The sequence below is a fragment of the Topomyia yanbarensis genome, chromosome 3 (genome assembly GCF_030247195.1).
Source record: "Topomyia yanbarensis strain Yona2022 chromosome 3, ASM3024719v1, whole genome shotgun sequence".
NCBI lineage: Eukaryota > Metazoa > Arthropoda > Insecta > Diptera > Culicidae > Topomyia > Topomyia yanbarensis.
Window position 1 is genome coordinate 46,433,619 of NC_080672.1, and position 25,924 is coordinate 46,459,542.

The window sequence follows — 25,924 nt, forward strand, 5'->3', positions numbered from 1 at the left end:
AATAGTCAAAACGATTTTTGTTGTTATTTGGAAAGGTTTTGAGATGATTCTTGAAACCGCGACAAAGCCTGAAGTAGTGGCGGAGGATCTACTACCGAAAGGACTTGAAAGACTGAGTTCGCTCTGCGTAATGGATCGGATGATTTAACGGATAGCAGCAATTATTAAAACAGCCGATGACCAACCTAGACACTGCTCTAGTCGGACGAAGCTTAGCGCATGTTTGTGTGTTATGGAAGGATCTGTATTTTCCACAAGTTAACGAATCATTTTGACTGAATAGTTGCAGCTTACGGTATGCTCTCTTTAACTTTGACATGGGCTAAATTTCTGCAGAATCGGTGATGGTCAAGCTCGACTTTTGATATTTTAGGCTCAATCAGGGAAAAATTGGTCAGTATAGCTTTCACTTTACGATTTTTGATCCACTGATTTATTGTATAATTTATGCTTCACAATTAGCTCATTTGATGACAAATCCACAATGATTTCATTTAATAATAATAAACTGATAAGAAAAAAAACTAAGAAAAAATGGAAATCGCCTACTCATAATCTGATCCTTGTTCTTTTTCTTGGTTTAAGTAGAATTCCTACGTAGTGTCACAAACCGTTCTACCTCCATAGCTGATTTCTGATTCAACAATATATTGTGCTTTTCACTTATAGCTTACAGGGGTTGCTGATGGCGGAATTTTGAAAGTTTGTGGGTAGGGAAAGGTTTCGACTTTAGTTGGCTTGACTTGCACATTCCGATTTCTTTCAAGCTTGCTTATTTTTGGCTTAAACCTAAATATCTAAAAATAGGATACTCATTACTATCGATCTGAATGTAGGTTTTCTTCTGCTGCTGCCTTTGTTTTGTAGACACTGGTTAGTAATGCCTGGAATAGTGTCCACTTTCTGGTCCAACGGAAACCGCGGAAAGCGAAACAATCGTCGGCAGTGCATTCGTGATCGCTAACAGCTAGTACGGCTGTCGGTTTTTAGAACTCGCCACAAAGTCCTTAAATGCCATTTTGATCTCCATGTCCATGTTGTCATCGTCCACCAGTTCATCAGGATCACCGTCGTCCCTGGAAATGAGATACCGAAATGAAGGCGAGTTATGAGGTTATTTGAATCCTTCGGAAACTTACTCAAACTCCTCGAACGCAACAGGTGCAGCCGTTTCGAGGAAGTCATTCTCTTCCTCCGTCATAACCTGTCCGTCAGGACCGTAAAACACGGGACTGTCGATGAATTCTTCACCGTTTGCTTCGGAAACGGACGGTACAGCAACGGGTACTGAAATACAACTTGATTATATCGGCGAATTGACACACATTTACCGTACACCTACCAACTTCTTCATTACGTCCCCAGGATTTTTGCTGCAACTCTAGCACCGATCGGATAAATCGCCCGGTTGAACAGTCTACCAGGCCTTCCAGGCCTCCTAGTGTTGTCAGTATACCCATCAGCTCGCTGTGACAGTCTCTCTCCAGTTCAAACCCACAGAGCTGTGTCGGTATGTGCAAAAATGTTACTGGAGACATCATTTGCTGTTATTTCAAGCTTACCTTCAAGCACTGGCAAACACACTTGATGTTTTCCGGACCTTCCTTACTTAGTAGGATTTTCGCTGCTCCGGTTATTCTACTTGCAATTTGACTGTTATTGTCCTACGAATGAAATGTTAACCGGCTTTCAGAACCGAATTGGACGATAGAATCTAATACCGAACACATACCTGCGGTTTCCTCAGTTGCATGTACAGCTCGGCCAGAAACAGGGTCGTCCCACGCACTTTGATCTGCTCGTTCTGCATAAAGCCCTGTAGTTCTGACTGCTGGTGGTTCATCTTCATGCCCAGCAGCTGGCGCAATACACTTTCTGGCCTACCGTCAAGACTGTCCAGCAGGTGACAGAGGCGGGCTCCCATGTAGCGGAAATTTTGCTCCTTGATGGACTGATAGTGAAACAATGGGGATCTTAGATGTGTTGAAATGGTATTCGAATATGCGGTACGTACCTGCTCGAAGATCAACTCTACGGCGTTGCTCAGCACGAAATGATTGTTTCGGAACTCAGCGAAAGTGCCCTTTAGCTTTCGTTGGATATTTTCAAACATGCCCGGATTATCGTACAGTTCAGCAATTACCTCCGCCAGGTATTCCAGAGCTAGTGTTTCGTTTTCCGAAATCTGCAAAATAATGCTGTCACTATTAGCATGTATGTTTCTTCGTACAATAGTAAAAGTGATAAAAGATAAACGATAAACTATGAGTACTTTTGGGATGAAATATGCAAGCATCGGTCGCAAATGGGTTAGTCTCTCAAACCTAGGAAAAGCATACGGTGATGAAAGATGCGGTTATGAAATTTATACAAATGGTACCAACTAAAAACGTGGATACTGGGGTGGGTCCAAAGCTCCAGATAAAACGTGCAACACCAAAACGAAGCATTAACCAATGTTGGGTACGCAACATAACTAAAAATAAAATAAATATTGTCATTCCTGGATTGCTACTTCCACTCGCTATAGAGACAGGCGTTAAATACATTAAAAACTAGAAACAGTGAGCACTAACCATGCATCTCCAACCAATTCCGATTGCTTCTACTTATACCCTACCTGTTCAGCATCACCGTCAGGTCCATAATCGTTGTGACCACCTCGCATATGCTGCGACATCTGCTGGTGATGGTGATGATGATGTTGTTGCTGATGCTGTTGATGGTGATTATGCTGCTGTTGCTGCTGCTGGTGATGTGGCTGAAAATTTTGAGCGTTCTGTAACCTGGACCGAATTGCGGAGGAATTATTTTTGTTGCGATTATCATGCGGCAACATGCCAGGCCCATTAGCACCAGCCACTGTGGCCATTCCTCCCAGTATCGGATGGTGCAGGTGATTGTTGAGCGCTGTCGAAGAGTATCCCATGCCCGCAACCGTGAACGGATAGTGGCCAGCTGCGTTCTGATGCATTGGCATGTGTTGTTGCTGCTGCGGTTGCTGTTGTTGTTGTTGGTGATGTTGCTGTTGATGATGTTGCTGCTGAAGACGCTGCTGCTGCGAATGTTGAGGATAGTGCTGGTTCGGATGATGTTGGTGGTGGTTATAGTGCGCAGGATTACGCATCTGTATTACATTGTACGGGTGGCGAGATTCCGAGGTTTTACCGTGTGATTCCATAGGTTGAAGGTTTTTGTTTATTCGCGGTTATCGGACACATTTGTTGACGAGTATTGTGCAGATACGTTTAGTAACGTTCCGTGCAGTTTATGTTCATTCGTAGAGATTGTGTGCAATAGAATGCAAATAGTAATATACGTAGATATAGGATTAGTGGATGATTTCAGTTGGACAGTTGGAAAAAAAATATATTTGCATAAAAGATTGTTTGTAACGCATAGTGCTGTAGCTAAGACTCGTTTTGATATGTTCTAACTGATTTGATCACAACATGCTCCTTCCGACAAAAAGGAAGGTAATCAATTAACATATGGATACAAAAAAAGTATAGTCACTGTTATTTACAGCTTGTAATCGCGTCCATGCTCTCAATTCCCCAGTAGAACCTAATATTTACATCGACTCATAACACCTGGCACTCGGATTATCAACGAACAAATGTTTTGAAGATTTTTCATCCAAACCAATCTGTTAGTAATTGCCGATAGTTTCCTTCAAAACCTTTGCTACGAAACGCATCCATAACCAAATATTCCAATCGTATGCACCTTAATTGTTCATATTTGACTTTTCCGGGGGTAAAAAGCCGGACGATTCGTACTCTTTGCAACATTCACCTGTTCTATCATTAAAACAGTAAAATTATAAGTAAAAGCAGAATATACTCACGTCCTTGTTTTCGCCGTAACTGTGGTGCCCCACGTGCGGTTGTTGCTGCTGCTGCTGTTGCTGTTGAGGACCCGGCACATTGGCAATCTGTAAATTTTTTAACCGATCCGAGAGGGTCGATTTACAAACCGAGTCCGTTCCGTTGACCATGGTCCCGTTTCCTGTATCGTGCTGCTGCTGGTAGTGCGACCCGCTCGGAACCATATTATATGTCCCACAACCACCTCCTCCTCCACCGCCTCCACCACCAACGTTATCACCTCTGTAGCGGTGCTGCTGGTGGTGTGATGCTGAGTTGTATTGTGGTGTTTGTGGTTGTTGCTGTTTTGGGATGAATACGGGAGCGTCTACCGATAAGCCTGGAACAGAGGAAAAATATAAACGTTTCTGGATTATTTACAATCTGAACGATCTTGTCATCATGCAAAATTCTTTATTTTTTGAAAAACAACTACGAGTTTCACTTCCGGATTTTTCATGTTTGAGAAAACCTATTATTCTATAATACTCCCTAGTGAAAATAAAATTATCGCCCGATAGGCTCTAAAACCAGAAGCGTAACACATCTTGAGTTCGCGAAGTAAACGGCTGGTTCAGTTTGAGGTCCTAGAAGCAAAAAAGTTCTATTTTTTAAAGAAACATTACGAAACCAAAGATTCGACTAATTAGCCACTGCGATGTACTACTACAATACTAGATACTGATGAGACGAAGTAGAAACGCAATCCAAGTCATACTAACATTTATTAATTTTCTTATTATAGCACCCTTTTGTTTTCAGGCGAAAATCCTTGCGAAACTTTTATTTCAGTCGCGATTCGCTGACTAGACACCATTTAACTGTACAACATTTTAGTTGAATCATTGACATTGGCATTCAAACAATCAATAGTTAGATATATGAATAAATATCTTTTACACTACTACTAATAGCACGATCTCACACACCCCTTTTTTGAAAGTTCGTTTTAAATATGGCTATACCCCAGAGATTCTAGTAACTGGCACAATCAAATTTAATATTGGGCAAAAAAGGCATGACCTGGCAAAACTAATGAAACAGTTGTTGTTGATAAGAACAACCATTAGACAATAGATACAGTAGCAACCATTACAAATATATCGATACAGGAACAACGTTTGATGATAAGATGCGAGAGTTTTGATGACAACATCTCCGCCCCTACTAATGAGTCCCATGCCATAGTCGGAGGTAACAAATTATTTATTTTTATTTATTAACAGATTAAGGCCGAAGTGGCCTGTGCCGTATACAAAAGATTCCTCCATTCCACTCGGTCCATGGCCGCGCGTCGCCAGCCCCGCAGTCTGCGAAGGGTCCGCAAATCGTCTTCCACCTGGTCGATCCATCGTGCTCGCTGCGCGCCACGTCTTCTTGTACCGGTCGGATTGTAATTGAGAACCGTTTTCACCGTGCTATTGTCCGACATTCTGGCTACGTGCCCGGCCCACCGTAGTCGTCCGATTTTCGCGGTATGACAGATGGGCGGCTCCCCCAACAGCTGATGCAGCTCATGGTTCATTCGTCGTCTCCATGTGCCGTCTTCCATCTGCACTCCACCGTAGATGGTACGCAGCACTTTCCGTTCGAAGACACCAAGTGCGCGTTGGTCCTCCACGAGCATGGTCCAGGTCTCGTGCCCGTAGAGAACTACCGGTCTAATCAGCGTCTTGTAGATGGTCAACTTCGTACGACGGCGAACTCTGTTCGACCGAAGTGTCTTGCGGAGGCCAAAGTAAGCACGATTTCCTGCCACGATGCGTCTACGAATCTCTCTGCTGGTATCATTGTCGGCAGTCACCAGTGAGCCCAAGTACACGAACTCTTCTACCACCTCGATTTCGTCGCCACCGATGCAAACTCGAAGCGGGCGGTTCTCATTCTCTTCTCGTGAACCTCTTCCTATCATGTACTTTGTCTTCGACGTGTTGATGGCAAGTCCGACGCGCTTGGCTTCTCTTTTCAGTCTGATGTAGGCTTCCTCCATCTTCTCAAAGTTTCGTGCAATAACGTCATCGGCGAAGCCAAGTAGCTGAACGGACTTTGTGAAAATCGTACCACTCGTGTCGATCCCTGCTCTTCTTATTACACCTTCCAGCGCGATGTTGAATAACAGACACGAGAGACCATCACCTTGCCGTAACCCTCTGCGTGATTCGAAGGGACTCGAGAGCGTCCCTGAGACACGTACTACGCACATCACCCGATCCATCGTCGCCTTCACTAATCGCGTCAGTTTGTCCGGGAATCCGTAACAATGGCAGAACCGATTTGGAGCAAGAAAGCTCGTTGACCACGTGGTAATTGAGCTCCGATCGTCTGCTTGCAAGCGCTTTGAAGTTCAGCAATCGATTGAGAGTGATACCAAGGGCTTTGTGATGTCCTTGGCTACTTTATGTATCCTAATGGCTTGTGTGGGCTTACGACAGGCATTCGGGCTACAGTAGAAGATGGAAGTGGATTTTCTATCGACAGCTTTCACTGTTGATTATAATTTTCGATAGAGTGGTTGTTTTTTCTTGCCACGCACTACAAGAAGGATGTCGTCGGCGTACAATAGGTCTGTTACAGTATTCGGAACCGCCCGGAAGATTGAATTTCTACGAGGAATGGGATAACTGAGAGCACAGAACCCTGTGGCACATCATTCTCCAACTAAATATCCATCGACGTTCTCTCTGACAGAAAACTAGTAAAAATTCAAGTTTCCACGAATCTTCGACAATGGTAGTCCTTGTAGCATTAGATAACCGACTGAATTCGGACCTGTAGAATTACTTCGTTCTCTGTCGAGCGCCCAAACAAGCTCATTCAGTGTGAAGTCGGAGTTGTAGATGTCGCCAATTTCAGATGAGAAGTTAATACGGTTTCGTTCGGTATTTTCCATCTCAATTCAAAAAAAACGAAGGAGGGTAGCTGGATGTGGCCGATATCGCGCTGTAATGCTCTGCTAGTTCTTTAACCACTTCTTCTGCGTTAAATTCCTTCCATGATCGTTGTTTGGCATCACGGATAGATTTTCTTGTTGCTGCCTGCGCTTCCTGAAAGTTTTTCAGTGCTTCGGGTTTTCGTGGGTCGATACGCATCAGTGCTCTGAATGCTTTACTTCGATTTATTATGGCAGGTTTAACATCCGGGCACCACCAAGGAACTGCCTTAGATCCGACCCTGTTGCTGGTGCGGTGGATTGCAATGTTTGCAGCAGTGATCTAACGGTCGACAGAACGGTCGATTGACATTTCGACGCCCGGTCTTATAGCGTTAGCAGTTAATCGTTCGTAAACTATCCAGACCGCTTGGTTGTAGATCCATTGTCGCCTTTTTATTGGAATATGTGAAAACCCGGGGATGGAAACGGTTATGGCAAACGGTCACTGTTATATGTATATGGAACCGTCCGCCAGGTAAATTACGAAGCCACAGTATCGGAGCAGATTGAGAGGTCGATAGCTGAAGTAGCACAGGTGGCTGGGTCGACTCATGTATGCGATCCATTGTTAAGTATAGCTAGACGTTCGATCAACGTTTTCTCTGCGATGAATTGACCTAATACGATCGATTTGTTAGATCCCCAACATGTGTGATGAGCGTCACCTAGCACTAACATAGGACGTGGAAGTTGTTCGAGGAGATCACACAGTTTTTCTTGGCACTGTTGGGTATTGGGAGGAGGCCAGGTTCACTCCGTCTGAAGCAACAGAGTATAGTTCTTGCCGATGAAGTCGGCTGGGATCACTCGATTGTCCACTTTCTTTTCCTGTAGTGCTGTTAGGCTCGGTTCGTATTTAGTGATGAGCTGTTTAACCTTCTTTAGGTGCTGGGGTTAAAATGCGATATTTTAAGTTTTGCACCTAGAAGTTCAGAATTTCTTTATTTTTCCTTTTTCATGGAGAGCAACGATTTTCAACGGAGTTCAAAATTTTTGCTCATTCCAGAAGGGCTGTACAAAAAAAGTTACGAATAAGGTGCTAGCGGGTCATATTGACCCCGATTTCGAACTCAGTTTTAAGACACATTTTCAACCAAATTTATATAAACTGGACCTTAAATTGTTTGTTAATGTTTCAATTTTCAGTTTCCGGTAAATGTTGCCGTTTTGCCAAATGGGGTCATGTTTTGCATCCATAGATGTATGCAGAACCGTCATCATAAATCACAGGTTTATTGATAGAATACTAATAACAAACTCCAACAAAACAAAAATGAGAATGTATATATTAAATTCGTACATGAGACGACCAATCTTGGATGTCTCGGATTACGAACCGCCAATTCCGGGGGTACAATAGTATACCACCGGAATCGGCCAAACATGACCACATTGGGCACCGATTCCCACTGACCAACCAGGTGTCAAACGGTAATATTTACCAGAAACTGAAAATTTACACTCTAACAAACAGTTTAACTACCAATTCATATAGATTTGGTTGAAAATGCGTCTTAAAACTGAGTTCGAAATCGGGGTCAATATGACCCGCTAACACCTTATTCCTTACAAAAAGTTAACACCTAAAGAAGATTAAGCTCGCTGACTTTAGTTCGCAAATCCGAATGTTTCACTGAAGTGCGAAGCATCTACTATCTCGTCTGGCGAAAGTCGTTGACGGAGACGATTATAAAGACGAATGTGACCTGCGGTGTCCTGCTGGCACGTTGTGTGTGTTGATATCAACGGAGAGATCGGTTCTTTGCTGCTGTTCGTGATGTTGCGATGCATCTTCGCCGGCGGAAAACCAGGAGAATTGCGAGAACTGTACATCCGGGAATCATCGCCTGTATAACCTATGGTTTCGTTGGTGGTGCTGGTAGCACTTTTCTTTGGTAGTGGGCTCAAGTTATCCGGTGAGGTTGTAGGTTTACTGAAAGGGGCGTGTTGCTTATGCAGTCTTCCTCGTTTCGAATCCGTATTAACTGCTGGTGGATTGTTCCTGGATGTCGTTACTGACCTGATTGGCTGGTTCGTTTGCTTCTGTTATTAGCTTTGATGCGTTTTTTCATGACTGACGAACTGTTGTTTCATCTGGTGTATGTACGTCATCATTTGCTCGATTTTCTCGTCCTTGCGTTTGGTCTCCGCCAGAAGTTTTGCGATCTGCTCATCCTCCCTCTTCATAAAGACTCATTCGATTGTGCAGTTTCCTAAGCCTCAGACGTTCAGCTCGTTTTCGTGCTTCCGGGAATGGTAGATTGCGCGGACTTTAATTTTAATGACATCCACTTCTTTTTTTTTATACACTGGCATTGGCGGCTAGTTGACCGGTGATCGCCTTCACATTTCCGGTAGAACGCAGATTTTGCACATTCTTCTTCGCCGTGTTGTTCGCCAGAGCAGTTAAGCAGCAGGTTGATCTTGATGTGTTCCGGATATGTGGTCTTACAGAAGGACAAGATTAGCCCTGGCGTATTCAATCATTTCCCGGATTCGCTTCGTGTAATTCGCTGTACACGAATCACTCTCTTAAAATTTCTGCTAGAATATTCTTCTCTTCCATATGAATCAGGTCGTAGCAGGAAATTACAAAGAAGAAGGAGCAAACACGGACAATCGACAAATAACTAACGAAGAGCTCGCAGAAGCATTGAAGCAACTGAAACCAAAGCAAACCCCCGGTACGAATGGAATACCATACGTGGTGCTATAAGCTGCGATCCTGGCTCATCCGGGCGGAAGTGTTTCAATGAAGGTAACTTCCCCGAATTGTGAAAGCTGACGGACACCAAAGAAGCCACCGGACGATCCGGCCTCGTATAGACACCCGGAAAACTCCTGGAAAGAATCATCCTTAACAGACTGACGAAATGCACGAAGGGTGATCGCGAACTGTCCAAGATGCAGTTCGGATTTCGCAAAGGAGTTTCGACAATGGAGGAAATTCGGACAGTGCTCGAGAGTACTGAAAAGCTGAAGAGGACATTCCGGCAAATGGCCGTACGAGTCGCGAGTGCGTAAGTACAGAATAATATAGTCGGAGGCAGTATGCGCTATCGTCGGGATGATCCCCGACTGCATAACCCTGGTGGAGGGATTCAAGTGCTACAATCGGAGAAACACGAGGTAGATGGTGAGAATCGATTTGATGGCGTGGGGGCAGCAGGAATGGAACAGTACAGAAAAAGGAAGGTGAACCTACTGGTTCATCCCAAGCCTGTCGACGTGGGTCAATAGAAAGTACGGAGAGGTGAACTTCTACTTGACACAGGTTCTATCGGGCCACGGCTGCTTCAGGAAGTATCTTCATCGGTTCGGGCAACGTCACCGTTCTGCTAAAGTTTGAGAACGTTGAGGAGAAACCGAAGCAGGGAGTTGAATGTATGAGGTTCCAAGCAACATGCAGAGATGCTCGAAATGGGAGGGCCGGCCATCAACCCGGACAATGTCGTCCACAGAATGACAAGCGACATAAACACGTAGAAAGTAGAGCACTCTAGTTAGAGTGTGGCCAAGAGGCCATGATGTATCCAAACAAACATGGAATTTGACGCATACACAATAGAAATACGTCAAATTTCATGTTCGTTTGGATACGTCATGGCCTCTTGGCCACACTCTAACTAGAGTGCTCTAGTAGAAAGCGGTCAACAGAGAAATGGCGTGATGAACAGCGCGTAGCGGTTTCGGGAGAGCAATCACCACCGGGAAACTCTCCGCCAGAGTAGATTATCTCATATGTTTAGTATGGTAGATAGAACATGCATCTTTTTTAAAATTAGTTGTTCTGCAACTTTCAATTTCATGGAAGATAGTACAGTATAATATCGAACCAATTAATGTCAATTTTTAGATCTAAGTAGAATTATGTTACCTGTTGCTTATTTAAAAGAAAAGGTACATCGAATCATATTTTTTTAAAGGCATCATAAGATTCAGTTTTGCAGATTTTGTAGAAACTAGAAAGTTAAAGCTCCTGTGCTAAATGTTCATACTAGACAACAGTGCACTGTGATCAAAATATTTTTCAACATGCGTGTATTACGGAAGTATCTTGTAAATGTTTAATATAATATGAATAAATGTTGCTAAATTTCTCCTTGCTTACCTTGTTTGAAGGTACGGAATCCAGAACTTCACACAATAAAAAAATATGTATAACGGGTCAGCACTTGCTTCAAAAATGGCGAAAAAACCGGAAACGAATGTTATGGCGTCAAAGATGTAGCACTGATAGTGGTTATACGCAACGCAAAAAAAAAACACTCCAACTCTTAACCCGGCCTTCATCGGTTCAATTCAATTTCAAACTAAACAGACTGTGAAATGAGGGAACACCGATTGAAAGCATACTGAGTTGCATTGTCTGTCCCCTATTTGGTCGTCGCCGAATAAGCAGACATTACTGGTAAAAGAGAGCTTGGCCTCAGCCGGACAGTCGATGGGACAATATTAACTCAATGTTTAAGGCACTGAAAAAATACTGCCAGTTTGTATGAGGAATATACAAATCTAATATTTATTTTAGATCCTTTGATAACAAACTAGCTTCTTCTAGCGGCAATGATCTCGCTTTGAGAGCGGTACGAGCATCTATCGTGCTTCCAATCCAACGCCATCCCGCAAGCGTTGCATCTCGTCTGCTGTGTTCAAAATACATTTTTCAAAAGTATGTACAACTGAGCGTTTGAATTTAACATGCACACATTTTTATAGTTAGAAATAGCTCTAAAAGTCCAAATTATCAGATCAAAATTTAAATAATATCAATAATTAAATCACATCACTGATCATACATTACAGAGATAGTAAAATTTGCCAGTTCTATTTAACACACAACAATTTAAAAGTAAATTCCGTGATTAGATCACGATCCATTACACCCCAGCATCCCTTATCGGCATGCGAAACTAAATGGGTTTTCATCTTCTTTCTCCCAAACACAATACAACCGTTACTTTCACATGACTCAACACGTATCAGGTGCAGTTCAGTGCCATCGTTGTCCGTGAGCCGGATCAGCTGATCGCGATTCGGGCTGGAGAGCAATCATAATTCACGAAAAACAAAGCTGATCAGTCGTGTACGTAGTCGTGTATATTGCTTGTCATACGAATATTACGAGAGCTACTACGAAATGGACGTTTAACAGTTACAGGGAATCAGCTTGAACACACTGACAAATTCTACATAATGTTCCACGTGCAAAACAAAAACGGTACCCATCACTTGCAACAAATCTCGTGCAACTATAAATCGTTTTGTCTTTTTCCGTTTTTTCGACGCTCTTTAACATCGTTCACCACTGATAGTTAAGTGCAGTAGAAACGGTGTTATATCTATGAGTCATCAGATTCCATAAGGAATGTTAAATCGTTAGTTAACGAGAATTTTATTCGTGTCGATAGCTATAGGTTGCTGTCGAATTAGTTGGTGAACTAAAAAACCACCAACGGGATAATTTTCCGCTTTGCCAAAAAAGGTAATTGAACTGGAATGGGTGTTGTCTCCAGTCTAACATGCTATCATTTGAAACAGTAGATACAGAACACTAGATTAGGATTGTCGCTGGTGTTCCCATTGTTTTCGCCTCGGAACATGTTTGTTTTGCTTCCGGTATATATCTGTCAAAGTATCGAAAGTCTCTCTAGTAAAAGTCTTTGGTCCGCACTTTTGGTACACGCAGAAAAATATGGCCTGCTTGTAACCACAGGCATATCCAGGAAGCTTTTCTCGCAAAGTCTCGTGTGCTTTGTTATCTCGCAAGCGAGAAGAGTTGAAGAGCACACGCGAGTGTGGGTGCACGAAGAGCATGGACTGCAAAGAGTGTTCCCGATATTTCGCGCGAACGAGGAAGGCGATGTACGCGCCATCGAACGAGAATAGTAACGTGCCAAAATGAACAAACTATTCGTTAACTAAATAGCATTACTAGAAAATTACTCTACATGCTAGAAAAATCAAGACATCCCAAGGCTTCTCACTACATTTTCGTATTTGCACAGGATTAAAAATTTATTTGCTTTCGGTTTTGCAGCAGGTGCTATGGATACATAAATTAATATGTTAAGCATATATTTTAAAAATCATTTTGGAAATATCAACTGATATTCTTTATGTCAATTATGAATGACTTACATAAAGAATATCAGTTTGGTAGTTGACTTGAAGCAACAATTTCAATTTCGTTCAAATATTTCGAATATGCCCAAAATGACTACAGATGCTCACTTAAAGTTATATCCCTTGTGTAGATCCAAAAATCTAAAAAATAATTATTTTTTTATCTTTCTTATCGTTATACGCAAAACTACTCCATGTGCAATGGAATGCTCAACACACATGAGACAATTATACGTAGAGCGGCAGTATAAGTTCTTAAGAATGTTTTCCCAAATTATTATAAAGATCCAAGCAGTAGAACCAACATTATAGCGTATTTCACTATTCCCTAATGAGGTCCCGGGTACATACTAGAAACTTTGCACGTGATTATCTCGAAATCATGTTTTTCCAAAAACGTCTTTGCTGTGACTACGATTGCCGAAAATGTTTTCACCCGATTTCAAATTTCTTTTTTTTTTTTCATTGTTTGTAATTTAACTGTCGTGTCCTTGAATGATTCTATTTTTTCGTCAAAATTTTCATATCAATGTTATGAATTTCTTAAAAAAAAATCAATGATAATTGAAAAATGGTGGCTTTTTGGGAAAAATTGTCGCTGTTCGCAAAAATAAAAAGAATTATAATGCATAGTTCAAGGACACCACAAGCGCCTGCACTTATGATTTTTTTTTTGGTTTTTATGTTTCAATTGAGCTGTTATACAGGAATCATAGTCACGGCAAATCTTTTAAAGAAAAACGCGCTTTTGTACCAATAGTCGCATACTTAAGGAAAACTTTTGCTAAAAAATCGATGAATAGACCTATGGGCAATGTTAATGCTGTAAGGGGGATTCTGGTAGGGCCTCTAAATACCCGGCTTATGCGCCAGACGACGAAGTCGTCTGCCGGAATTACAGATCAGTTTGCCCTGGCTAGCTTTAATTCCTAACCCTACCGCAGAATCCGCCTCCAGTTCATCTCCCACCCCAAAGCTCCCAATACCTTTTCCTACCAGTCTTTACGAATATTCCCAAAACTTTCCAAAATAATGAAATTCCAATTATCATGCTTTTAAACAGTCTAGAGAAACTTTTTATTTAAACCCTTTTATTTTTAATTGCAAATTTCGTCTACTTTAATATCGTTTCAGAGTTTATTTTCCTGTTTCTCTCCTATCGCTATCCTACCTTCGTGACGTCATCTAACCTTGGTTTCTTAATTTCTCCCGAACTGTGCGGGGCCTAATCTCTCTCTCTCTCTCTCTCTCTCTCTCTCTCTCTCTCTCTCTCTCTCTCTCTCTCTCTCTCTCTCTCACTTCTTACCCTACTTTACAATTTCCAATTCCCTACTCTCAACGCGCACTATGAAAGTTCGTATGTATGGTTGTGGTTGGTCGTACTTACAGGCACTGGAACGGTTACCTGGTTCGCACTCGAGTGGTGAATATGCCAATGGTTTCGGCTCACCGTCGGGTGCTGATGGATTCGCTGCCCACCGGCGATGCTGGTTCGATGCTACGATGTGCGACGAGGCGTTCGTTGTAGGCCACCCGGTGGGTGGGTGGTAAATTGCACCGTATCGATGCTCGACGGACGATGCTGTGTTCACTGTGGGCCACCAGTGGGTGGTGGCAAAGCGTGCTGCTTCGGTTCGCCCACGGACGATTTGTACGGCGGTCGATGCGGGCCACCAATGGATAGTGGCGAAGCGTACTGCTTTGGTTTCACTGTTGCTGCGGTTGGATGATTTCGAGCAGTGCGAAGCGGAACTGATGCTGTTCGCTGCGGCGGGGACGGCGTTTGACAGCCGGTGCACTGCGGGCGGTGATGGCGTGCACCAAGGATTGCACACGTGGTCGCACGACGAGGACGCGGTACAGCGTCCCTTCTGGGCTGTTAGCTGCGTGAGTAGCAGGCGAATCTCTCTGGCGTTTGGGAAAATCTTTCCCTTTGAACACGACTCGCTTTCGTGGCAACCGGTAACGGCGGGTGGTGCCGCGAGGCCGAGATTTTTATTGCAGCCAACGCACTCCAGATGTGCCAATAGTAGCACGCAGCCACGAGGCGATTGTCACATCCGGGGGATTGCCAAGAATACTCGAGGTCACTGCACTCACCGAAAATAGCGGATGTATTCCACTGTCGTCCTGTTGGATGGAGCAGAGCCCGGTCGGTGTTGAGCGTCGACTTGCACTCCGGTGCTTGGTCGATCCTTAGACCAACACTAAATATATAGAAAGCCCAACGATGTCGGCCACCAACATGAAAGCTGTGGAACAACCAAATTAGCATACGAACTTTTGTCTTATTTTATCACATTTACCTGACGCTAGTTCTATTTTTTCTACTCTAGCCTTTGTAATTATTCCTTGATTCACTCACTCTCGATCTATAGTAAATAATTCCTATAGCAAATGATCATTAATTATACAATTTTTTTTCTGAACAATTAAAATTACTCACAATTCAAATATAGTCTATTGTTTTAATCACTCACGACTTTTTTCTAATTCACCAAGAGAAGAAACTCTGTAAATCTCGGCTACTGGTAAAAGCCAACTTCAATTTATATTATGTTCATTACTACGGTCTAAATAATTAGTTTTCACTACACTGTTTTTAATGTTGTTCACTCGGCGGTTCGTAAGGGAAAGAGTCGATCGATCGTGAACTGCGATCTACAGACCTACATTTCTACTGGACTCAATTTCCCCTTGTACTGATTTCCGGTTTTATTATGTTTCCGGTTTCTTGAATTATTTTTACTACGTTATACTTTTTTCTAGAAAAATGGTTTCCGGTACAAAAGGTTGATATCAGTTTTCCCCGTTTCTCCCACATTACCCTTACGCGAAAATTTATATTTGCGATTCGAGCACTGTCCTCCACGTTGCATACGTGTAGGCTAAATCTACTTAAAACTATTGCTTCTATGAAACGACTATGAACTCGTTTCAATGCATTAAGCGAAAGCTTTCAATCCCTCCTTCATAGGAAAAATATAAAGATTGTTTAATAACCAATTTGTATATTCAAACCCGATTGTACCACTATAGGAACACATGTACCAATAGAGGGGCAAACGCTAATTTTGGGTCTTACTGTTGCAAATCCCAATGATTTCTTATGGGACTTGCAACTATAGGTACACTATATCAACTATAGGTGCAAGGGAGCTAAAAATTCAATGAACATCATTTTTTCAATAGTTCTTTGAGCAAATTTCAAGGATAACTGTTTTACTGTCGCATAATTTTAGTGCGATGAATCGATAAAAAATATTTGTTGATGGTTGGTACCTTAGTTAGGCGAATAACCCACTACTGCAACTATTGGTACACCTCAACTATAGGAGCACCCACCCTATTAATATTTATTCATGTTCACAAGTGGGTTTTGCAAATTAGACATTGTACTACACTAGACGTATAATAAGTGTTTGATATAAATATGGCTACATACCTTCGTAAAATTTCAAATTTTTCCCTTTTGTCCCGCCCCTCAATATATATAGCCCCTTAATCACAGACAGAAACTCCGTTGTATTTGTTTTCAATAAGGCTTTCCAAACAAAATAATTTATGGCTTGTTTTTCTATAAACTATTAAAAAATGAATGGAGAGGTTGTATTTAGATAGGTTTTGTCTTCCTTACAGAGAAAGCCTATAACCTGCTCGGTGCTGTTTAGAATCCGCATATCAGGAATATATATTCGTAAAACACCAAACATTACGTTTGTAAAAGGTTTTCTAATTATTTAGTTTAATTGAATTGTTAATAACATATTTTAGAAATCGAAAACAACTGCCCGGGATTCAAAGATAGATTGCAGAATCTAACTATCTTCACTGCAACTGAATAGAGAGCAGTCTTGGGGCGCTCTTATTTTTCCAGTATATAAAAAAGGTACTTTCATTTAGTTACCAAGTTAGTTAATCCGTTTTTACTCGGTTTAGGGATGTTGACCTAAGAAAGAGTGAATAGTTCTGTAAATAGCGAAAAGCGAAGCGAAAACAGGTTATGGGCGGTTGTCAGCTATTACCGTCGGCGTCCCTTATCACCAATTTTTAAACAGTGATTCATCATCAGTGCTATCTTTGAACCACCTTGGTTATGCAACTAATTTCGTCCGATCTTTTTTTAAATGCAAATAATTAAGCAATCTTCATTTTGTTATATTCTGAATTGCACATATTTTGTCGTATGTAATTGTAAATGTACTTTCATTTGATGGCATTGTAAGGGAACACACCCGCCGGTTGATGCCAATCGAGCTGACATCTCTTTAGACTGAACAAACTAATTTATTTGTTTGTTTAGTGTTTATTTGACCAACTAGGAATCGAATCCACTGAGTCTTTAATGCGTGTGGGAAATACGCATGGTCTTGTCTGAGTGAATGACTTTTGAATTATGTATGAAGGTGGACAAATGACAATTAGAAAGATCAATTCAAATCCAATTACCAATTTGCGGCATTCAGTTCAGCACGAGGAAAAAATGTTTTATGGTCATATTTAATGCTTCACTTTTAGTCCATTAACTCATCAGTCAATTATACTGAGCTAAGAATATGTACGTACTATTTGGAAACGGGGGGTGTTTGATTCGTGCATGATGTTAATATCGTTTAGGAACGCAGCATTTATATTTTTTCTGTTTCGCGTCTTCATTGAAATATCGGAACGTTTATTCGAACGAGGTGGAAAATTTCAAGTTACGGGATCTTAATATGCTTGTGATTATAACAATAAGGACCATTTATAAATTCTGCCACACTATTAGGAGGAAGAGATATGACTAATTGTGGCATAAATGCACGATTGCGCCATGTATATAGGAAATTCCATAGAACATGAACACTTTTGCGAGTAGCGGCATAAAAGTGCTACTACAAAATGAAGGAAAAACTAAAAGAATTCGATTCGTATTAGGCCAAGGGGAAAAACAACGTGGTAATATGACAGAGAGTTAGGATTGGGTAATCTTTGCGTCACATAATTTATTAATGTTCCACCATACCACTTTTAAACTCATTGTTTACGGTCCATTTTACATTGTCAATAATACTCCCGACAGCCGGCTTTCCCGGAGTTCCAGTTGTTTTCGATGAAACAATCTCGATAAACGGTAAGTTTAAACGCCTAGAAGATTTACGTATCCTACAGTCAATAAACTATTCAAACATGCACGAAAATATATTCTCAGTCGCATCGCTTGCTTGAAGCGAATCCTGACTAACAACCCACCCACTACCCAATCCGTGGTACTTAAGGGAGTGTCACTGAATCGGGGCCTTCCGTTAAGTAAGTACCACATCAACACTTCCTTTCTCATCCCAAGTTACGGTAAAGAGACCCGCGATGGCTCTCAGGCGAAAATCTCGCTCGAACTGGATCAATTGTTATTCCCAAACAATGCTCCTCAAGTAGTCTGGCTGGAAATGAGAGTCATCAGTCTGAAATTTACGAAGTATACTGTGCTCACGCAACGCAAAAGCGAAGCGAAAAAAGGTTATGGTATTTTAGAAAATTGTCTATTTCAGCCGTCTATATTACTTTCTAGAATATTCGCTTGAAGCTCCATAATAGAAGTTGTGGTGAAAAAACTGTTTTTGAGGAGTCTTTCACAAACAACGCCCTGTATCTCGAAAACCAAGAGTTTCTGAAAGAAATCTTCCTGATAAGTTTTACTACAACTTTATTGAAGTGAGTATTTTTCTATCTGAATTATTGAAGAAAATAAATTTCGTAACTCGCTATTAAGGGGATTAGTCAACGATCCGATGTGATTGAAAAAAGGAGCGTTTTATTTCAAGAAATTTCTTCAAAGACATCACATAGCTAAAATCAATAGTCTACTTTGGGACCACTGTGGAACGGGGCGAAGATAGAAACCCATACGAAGAAAAGAACGCTATATGGGATTTCGCCAGGGGCGAAGATTAGAATTGAGTTTCATCTTGCGCTAATTTTCGCCACTTTTTAAAATTGTTAAAACTTAATTAAATAAAGGTAATAATCGCGGATGTGCGTTGACATATATTTCTGTAACGCTCAAAAACATTACTATCGAATATTCTAACGCTTACTCACAAAATTTATATAACTTTCCCCGCGATAAAAAATTGTCACCATTTTAGTTTTCAGGAAAATAAGTGCTCTACAGGTACTCCTTTATTTACGATTAAAAATACGTTATGGAATATTTTTGTTTAAATTAGGGTCGTTTTCACATTTTACTCGTCTTAGTTTGTTTTTCAATAATAGTCGAAAGCGGAGGTCCAGATCGTAAAGCAGATAGAATTATTTGTAATTGTTCTACAAGGGGCGCGAAAATTAGGAAGGAGGCGAAGAATGATACTTCTACCCTATACACTGCACAAGGAAATGAAAATTTGTCAAAATTCAGTGCAGATATAGACAATTTGTGCATTCTAATTAGTGAAAACACATTAGCCAAGAATGTCCATTGTTTTGCTGGCTAAGAGAAACAAAAATGATTAGTCGCTATGAAACGACGATAGAGGATTTTTTTTGCTTTTTTTATTTGGCCCATTTGACAGGTATATCCCGGAATCAAAACAATGATGTTCCTACCACTGATGCCAGCGACAATCCTAATCTAGTGTTCTGTATCTACTTTTGAAACAAATGAAAGGGGACGGACATAGAATAGTTGGTAAATCGATTGCCTTATACGCAGCTTACCTGGATTCGATTCCCAACCCCGCACATGGGGTTAGAAATTTTTCGAAAGGGATTTTTCCAACCCGAAAAGAGATGAATGACTATAAGGTTAAAACCTCCATAAACAAAATTTAAAAAAAAATTAAGGCAAATCTTTTCCATGATTCTATAACATTTCCCTGAAAACCATTCCCTAGAAAATAAAATGGCGAAGCTTTTTCCCCAGAAATATATTTGCCAGAAAGCGCAAAATCCCTGAAAACTGATTTACGGAAAGTACCAAATCCCAGAAAACTTTTCCCCAGAACAAACAAAAACCCAGAAGGCTTTCCTAGAAAGTACCAACACTCAGAAAATTATTTGGCAAAAAATTGAATTTTTAAACCAAATTCGTAACAATCATTTCATTTAGATTACATGTACTTTAATGCTTGTTATGGTCACAATACATATGATAAAGGCTCCTTTTTCGATATTTGAATATAAAGAACCAATGAGTTATTTGAAAAATTGTTCTCTGGTTCAAAAACTTATATAAATTATACTACTATTTAGAAAAGCTGAGCTTTCCTCATTTTGTGCGTGTGTGTTCAAAATGATGCCTCTATTTGATTTTAACATTTGCTCTTTAGTTATAAAAATGATCCGCAAACAAGAAGAGTAACCAATCAAATTTGCGCTTTGCGAAAAATCCGAACTACTCGCAGCACCCCAAGTTAGTCGGATCGGATCGTTAAAAGTTGCCCTATCAATTATTACCAACGTAATGAGCAAGCTTGGAATGTCGTGGAGTTCTGTAGGAAATATGGAGTTTGACAGGCTTTCTCGGGATTTTCATTGAAACCCGGACACAGTCAATCAGGAAAGTCTTCATTGATATGGCCGTAATATGAAAACGATCATTTTTTTAATTTTGATTATAGATGATTTAAACCTTAGGTCATTCGCCTCTATGTCGGGTTGGAGAAATCTCTTTAGAAAAGTTTACAACCCTATGTGCGGGGTTGGGAATTGAACCCAGGTAAGCTGCGTACAAGGCAATCGGTTTACCAACTACGCTATCTCCACCCCTCTGAAAACGATCAAGAAAGCGCATCAAATAAGAAACTTTTGTCCTAGTCACTATCTCGAAAGTTTCTTTTTTTCGAGAGTTGTCCTACTGGAGCTGTAGAGCTAGGTTCTCGGAAGGGCTCTCCGTCAGAATCACATACTACAATTTGCAGACGAAACAGGTAATGTCGCCCACTAAAACACTGCTTTAGCCCAATCGTAGCGGGCCGAATTCTGTATGTTATATTTATTGTGCCGTTCAGGTATGTGCGGGCATAGGTACTTCGCGATCGCGTGTCTCATAGCAAAGGGATCGAGCATTTGTACGTTAACGTGTTCGATAGCGTGTGTGTTTGTATGTCGCGTGTGCTAAGGTGTATGTAACTACGTGTATAAATTCTATATTAAAACCGTTTGCCTTTCGCATATTCGCGTGTGTTCTAGAAAAATCGCGCCCGGACCGTGAATCTTATAGTTAATTTTTATTGGATTTTTTCCCTTTTATGAAGTGAAAACATGTGCGCTGCTTTCTAGCAGGAAGGGAATGTTCCACTAGTAAGTGATAGCACGAAGACTCGCCAAAATGGTTCAAGATGTCCTCTGATGCACTTTTTAACAAAAAATGAGAATGCTTTTAACTTGGAATTTGCTGTAAGAATAGCAGCATTATCGACGCAAATTCGCTCGATGGTTCGTCCTAGAGAAGAAGTTTGAAGGATTTCCAATCTTTGCAACCAACTTCACGCAATTAGGTTAGGAACACCCCCTGCTAGGCGGTCAAGCCAACATTGTATTGTATATTTATTGGGGCTTTAACCTGGTCGGCCATTCGCTCTCGATTCAAGCCAACTTTAAAACAACCCAATGTAAGAGCATGGGTGGCATGGGCCTAGAAGTGGCTAGGCCCACCATATGTTTACTACGGTCAATGTACATTAACATAGGGATGCCACCCCCTGGTTAGAAAAGATCGAATCCGCGCGAAATTTAAATTTTGTAATTTATTTCTCGCGTCAATAAAAATATATATGCAATTTCTTATTAATTTTAGTGGATTTAAAATAGTTTTCATAAGGAAAAAAGCAAAAAAATTAAAAAATCATTAAAATTTTCTTGGTTCACTTCAATCCAGTTTCGGGTTTATTAATTTTTCTTGGATAGGTTTAAAATTTTACAGGTGTTTTTGTTAGGTTAAAAGGAAACATTTTCAGCCCGGCGCTCGTTGATATGGCTATTTTGAAATTTTGCCTAAAAAATCGCGGCCAGGCTACTATACATTACATAGTTTCGTTACATTGGAGATATTTTAGATTTTAGAATAACACCTAGCCCAGATAGTAGTAAAATTCTTTTAATGTTAGGCTAATCAACCCCTTGTTGGCCTGATCCAAGTCACCATTTGAGAAGAAATTAATTTTTTTTTTTGTATCGGACCAGAGAATAGCTCGCTGGAGCTTAAATTCTATCGATTTTGCTGACATAGAACCTACTAATCCAGCGGTTCTCAACCTTTTTCGTCCCGCGGACCCCTTCGTAATCACGAAGGGTTGTTGCGGCCCCCCACGGCTTAACATCCATATTGTATACTATAGCGGCCCTTACACGTTCAATATTTTTGTCAATACCAGTATTGACGATATTGTTACAATATTTCAGTCCCGTTTGAAATCCACATCGTCAATAATTTTTTTTCCATTACACGTACAATACTTTTGTCAATACTCACTAGTATTGACAAAAATATTGAACGTGTAAAGCGGCCCTTACACGTTCAATATTTTTGTCAATACCAGTATTGACGATATTGTTACAATATTTCAGTCCCGTTTGAAATCCACATCGTCAATAATTTTTTTTCCATTACACGTACAATACTTTTGTCAATACACTCAAGTATTGACAAAAATATTGAACGTGTAAGGCCCGCTTAAGGGCCGCTTATCCAAATATTAGTTTCAGTCTGTTACAAAAAAAGCTCATTCCGAAATAATCTTGTTCGCGGACCCCTGGTGACTACTTCACGACCCCTAGGGGTCCGCGGACCCCAGGTTGAGAATCGCTTTTCTTATTCTGTTTACAAAACAGATTGCAAGCATCCAGATGATACATATCAACATGATACATGTAATACTGAGCAGCGCTCCAATTTTAAGATAATATTAAAATGACTCAACTTATGGTTTTGAACCGGTGCAAATGATCATGAACCTCATTTAATGCAACATATTCAAACGCAAATTTTGTTGTTTTCGAATGCAAGCCGCCAACGTACGTCATCATTTTCCGAGCATTTGCGCATTATGTTGCAAGTCTCATAGCAAAACATTTCCAAATATCGGACAGAAACGCGAGTCTGTCAGATACAGAATAGAAACCACTAGCTGCTAAGATAACTCGATACCCACGAACCTCAAGAAAAAAGAACCAAGATTCATTATTGACGATCAGAATGTAGAAAACCTGTTTTTCCCGTTCCGTGGCCATTTCTTTTGTGCAAACTCGCTATAAGCCTGCTGTATAGCCATCGTGTTATCCCTCTCTAGCTCGGTAACTCCATTTTTTGTATAACCTATTTCAGGTGACTCTTGTGAACAAAAAAAAAATAAATAAAAACGGGTTCCATCTTGCAAGTGATAATAGTAAACCTAATCTCACCTTTGGGAGCCCGCAGTGGCCCGAAACTCGCTTCCGGACGTTGCTGCCAGTGACCGCTTCCACTCTGTTGATCCATTTTACCAGTGTCACCCTACGAGCCGTTCAGATTTATATCTCCGATTCAATCCTGCTGAGTGGAGTAGAAAGTATACTTCAAAAAGGACTCCCTTGCTGATTTCACTCGTATCATTCTAATTAGTAATCACATTTGCTTCACTTCACTGTTTGCCTTTGGCCATTATCACAATCCGTAACAGGATTCGCAAATATATACGCTTACTTTCGGGACACTATGTAGTTAATAATTTCAAGATAATGCCTGATCGAGATAAACTTCGCAATCAATATTCCACTCCCGGATCTTTTGAACCCACGTTCTTTTTTCCTGTTTTTTAATGCTACACAAAAAACGCGAATACATACAGATTCAGCAGCTGAACCGCAGAACACGGGAAAATGTCTCCCTTTCTTCGAAAATGGATGATTGAAGTCACAGAATTAGCAATCGATTTTCGGCTTGAAATTGGTTGCAAAACCGAACTAACCTGATCGGGAACAATTGGTCAGCAACTCTTGCAGTCCGTGATGGATGAAGAAACTGAGAAAAAGGTAAACTAAAAACTAATGGGCTGCTCTGAAAACTACTTCGATAAACCGATACAAAACACATTCGCGACCACAAAAATGCTGCACCAGCGTTTCAGCAGAGGAGCAGTGCAGAGCAAAGTTTTCTCCAGCACGCAATTTGACAGCAGCGCACTTGACGTTTCGCCTTGTTTCGTGCTTTTCGAACTTTGGTGACCGACACCGGCCAAGATAATGGAATGGCGCGGGTGCACGATATATGAAAGAAGGTGCACTGAAAAGAAATGCATGGTAGTGGTAACCACTATGAACAATTTTGATTAAATAGTAAAATATGCCATCCCGGATAGAATTTTACAATAGTATTTACCCTACAAACAATCATAAAACAATAAATATTATAGTTATTGCTGTTTCAACATTTTACGATGCCAAGTTCTCACAGTAGATTTACAATAAAATTTCATGTAATAATAAATTTTACTGTTCGGCAAAAAATTGATGCAGTGCATCCACATTAAATTTTACTGTTTTCGAGAAAAAATGTATGGAGAAAAATTGATTTTTTAATGTTAAGATACATAACCACCCCCCTTTTTCACTGTAAAAGTCTATTTTACATTGAAATGTTTTGTAAAAACGTTAAAGTTTATTGTTTTTGTATTGTAGCCTAACACTAAAACTTACTATAAATTATTGTAAAATTACTTCTATAGACCTCACAATTTTTACAGTTGCCACGAACATGGTAATTGGCTAGATAATTGGTAATATTGAAAAAAATTACCAATTATCTATGTTGCTTATGTTTTGAAATTGCCAGAATGTACTTTTGAAATTACCATGTATTTGGTTATTTTCCAGGGTTTGTTATTACTTGTGTATTATAGAGTTCTGCCATCCTGTTAAAAATTATTCTTGCCCGAGTAAATGCAGGCTCTTAGGATTTTTTTCCCCCAAAGTGCAGTTTTATAAAAATGCGAATCAAGTGTAATCAATTGTTACACAAATTTATCATTGATCATTAATTTTAATCTATCAAGAAAGGAAAGGAATGTTAGTTCGACACTCGCTGTTAGGGTTGCCACCCCTCCGGGTTTGACCCGGAGACTCCGCTTTTCGGGAACGATCTCCGGGCCTCCGGGTTTTACATCAATTTCTCCGGGTTTGGTGGGAAGACGCATAATTTCAATTTTTATTTATTACAAAATATTAAAAAAGTCTAAGTTAACTATTACTCTGGTTCAGATTTATTTTGCCTGACTAACCCTTCGTTTCAAGAAGGCGAAGAAAAGTTTACCAAACATGTCTGATTTCTTTCACAAAGAAATGAAAATGAAAAAGAAATCAAATTTACTACAAATTAAGGAAAGTAATATTTCACTATATGCTACAATTCCGTATCAACATTAGAATAGGGCTAATAAGATTTGTAAACAAACTTTTGTTTTGCTGATTTCTCTTAATTTGTTATATTTTCAACCCAGAAGACATTTGAAATTGATTCTACCAAGGGTAAAGATGTTGATTCATGTGTATCTTTCATGAAATTCGACTCGACAGCGGAGTAATGAGCGAAATAAGTTTGAAGAATTGATATTGAATTGAAATGTTAGGGGAACATGGGGAGACTTGACCAAGCGCAAAATTCTATTTTTGGCTTTGGCGTCTTCTATTCGATTCTTCAAATTTTTTCAAAAATATTTTTATACTTGTTTCGATCCTTTAAGGTAATTTTAAAAGTTTGGAATGAAAAATCCTTTCCTTACAGAAAATATTACGTAATTAATAAATTTGCATTAAATGATGTAATTTTTCATCAAACTTTGTATGGACATATCTACTCGACTACTAATTACTATTAAAGTACTAATATTCCATCTTAATCCTTGTGAAGCAGTAAAATGATTTTACATAAATCGGAACATTGGAATAGTTATGACTAGAATTTGCATGACATTGAATGCAATAACTAATGTTGGGGAGACTTGACCAAGATTTTATGGGGAGACTTGACCAAGTGGAAGTACGCTGA

The 25,924-nt window shown here is 40.3% G+C and overlaps 1 protein-coding gene across 2 annotated transcripts; it reads right to left on the bottom strand.

The window, feature by feature from the left end:
• LOC131689380 (uncharacterized) lies at positions 1-24,031 on the bottom strand. Of its 2 annotated transcripts, none has more exons than XM_058974432.1 (10): positions 23,850-24,031; positions 23,305-23,431; positions 3,851-4,209; positions 2,621-3,127; positions 2,015-2,185; positions 1,733-1,951; positions 1,563-1,664; positions 1,343-1,502; positions 1,140-1,287; positions 1-1,076 (listed from the first exon to the last, which is right to left on the bottom strand). In XM_058974432.1, exons 2-10 carry the CDS (start codon positions 23,378-23,380, stop codon positions 968-970), a joined length of 1,851 nt encoding a protein of 616 aa, XP_058830415.1. In that variant the 5' UTR covers positions 23,381-23,431; positions 23,850-24,031; the 3' UTR covers positions 1-967. The 2 variants fall into 2 exon arrangements, with proteins under 2 accessions (XP_058830415.1, XP_058830414.1); XM_058974431.1 differs by having other exon boundaries at positions 23,305-23,434.
• Between the last annotated feature and the right edge of the window lie 1,893 nt (positions 24,032-25,924).

Bases quoted from the DNA above. Each gene is read 5' to 3' on its own strand.
- LOC131689380 (XM_058974432.1), bottom strand. From the start codon at position 23,380: ATGGATCAACAGAGTGGAAGCGGTCACTGGCAGCAACGTCCGGAAGCG. The intron at 4,210-23,304 runs GTGAGATTAGGT...CCTCTGTTCCAG, and splicing joins GCCACTGCGGGCTCCCAAAG to GCTTATCGGTAGACGCTCCC. The intron at 1,288-1,342 runs GTAGGTGTACGG...GTTGTATTTCAG, and splicing joins GGGACGTAATGAAGAAGTTG to TACCCGTTGCTGTACCGTCC.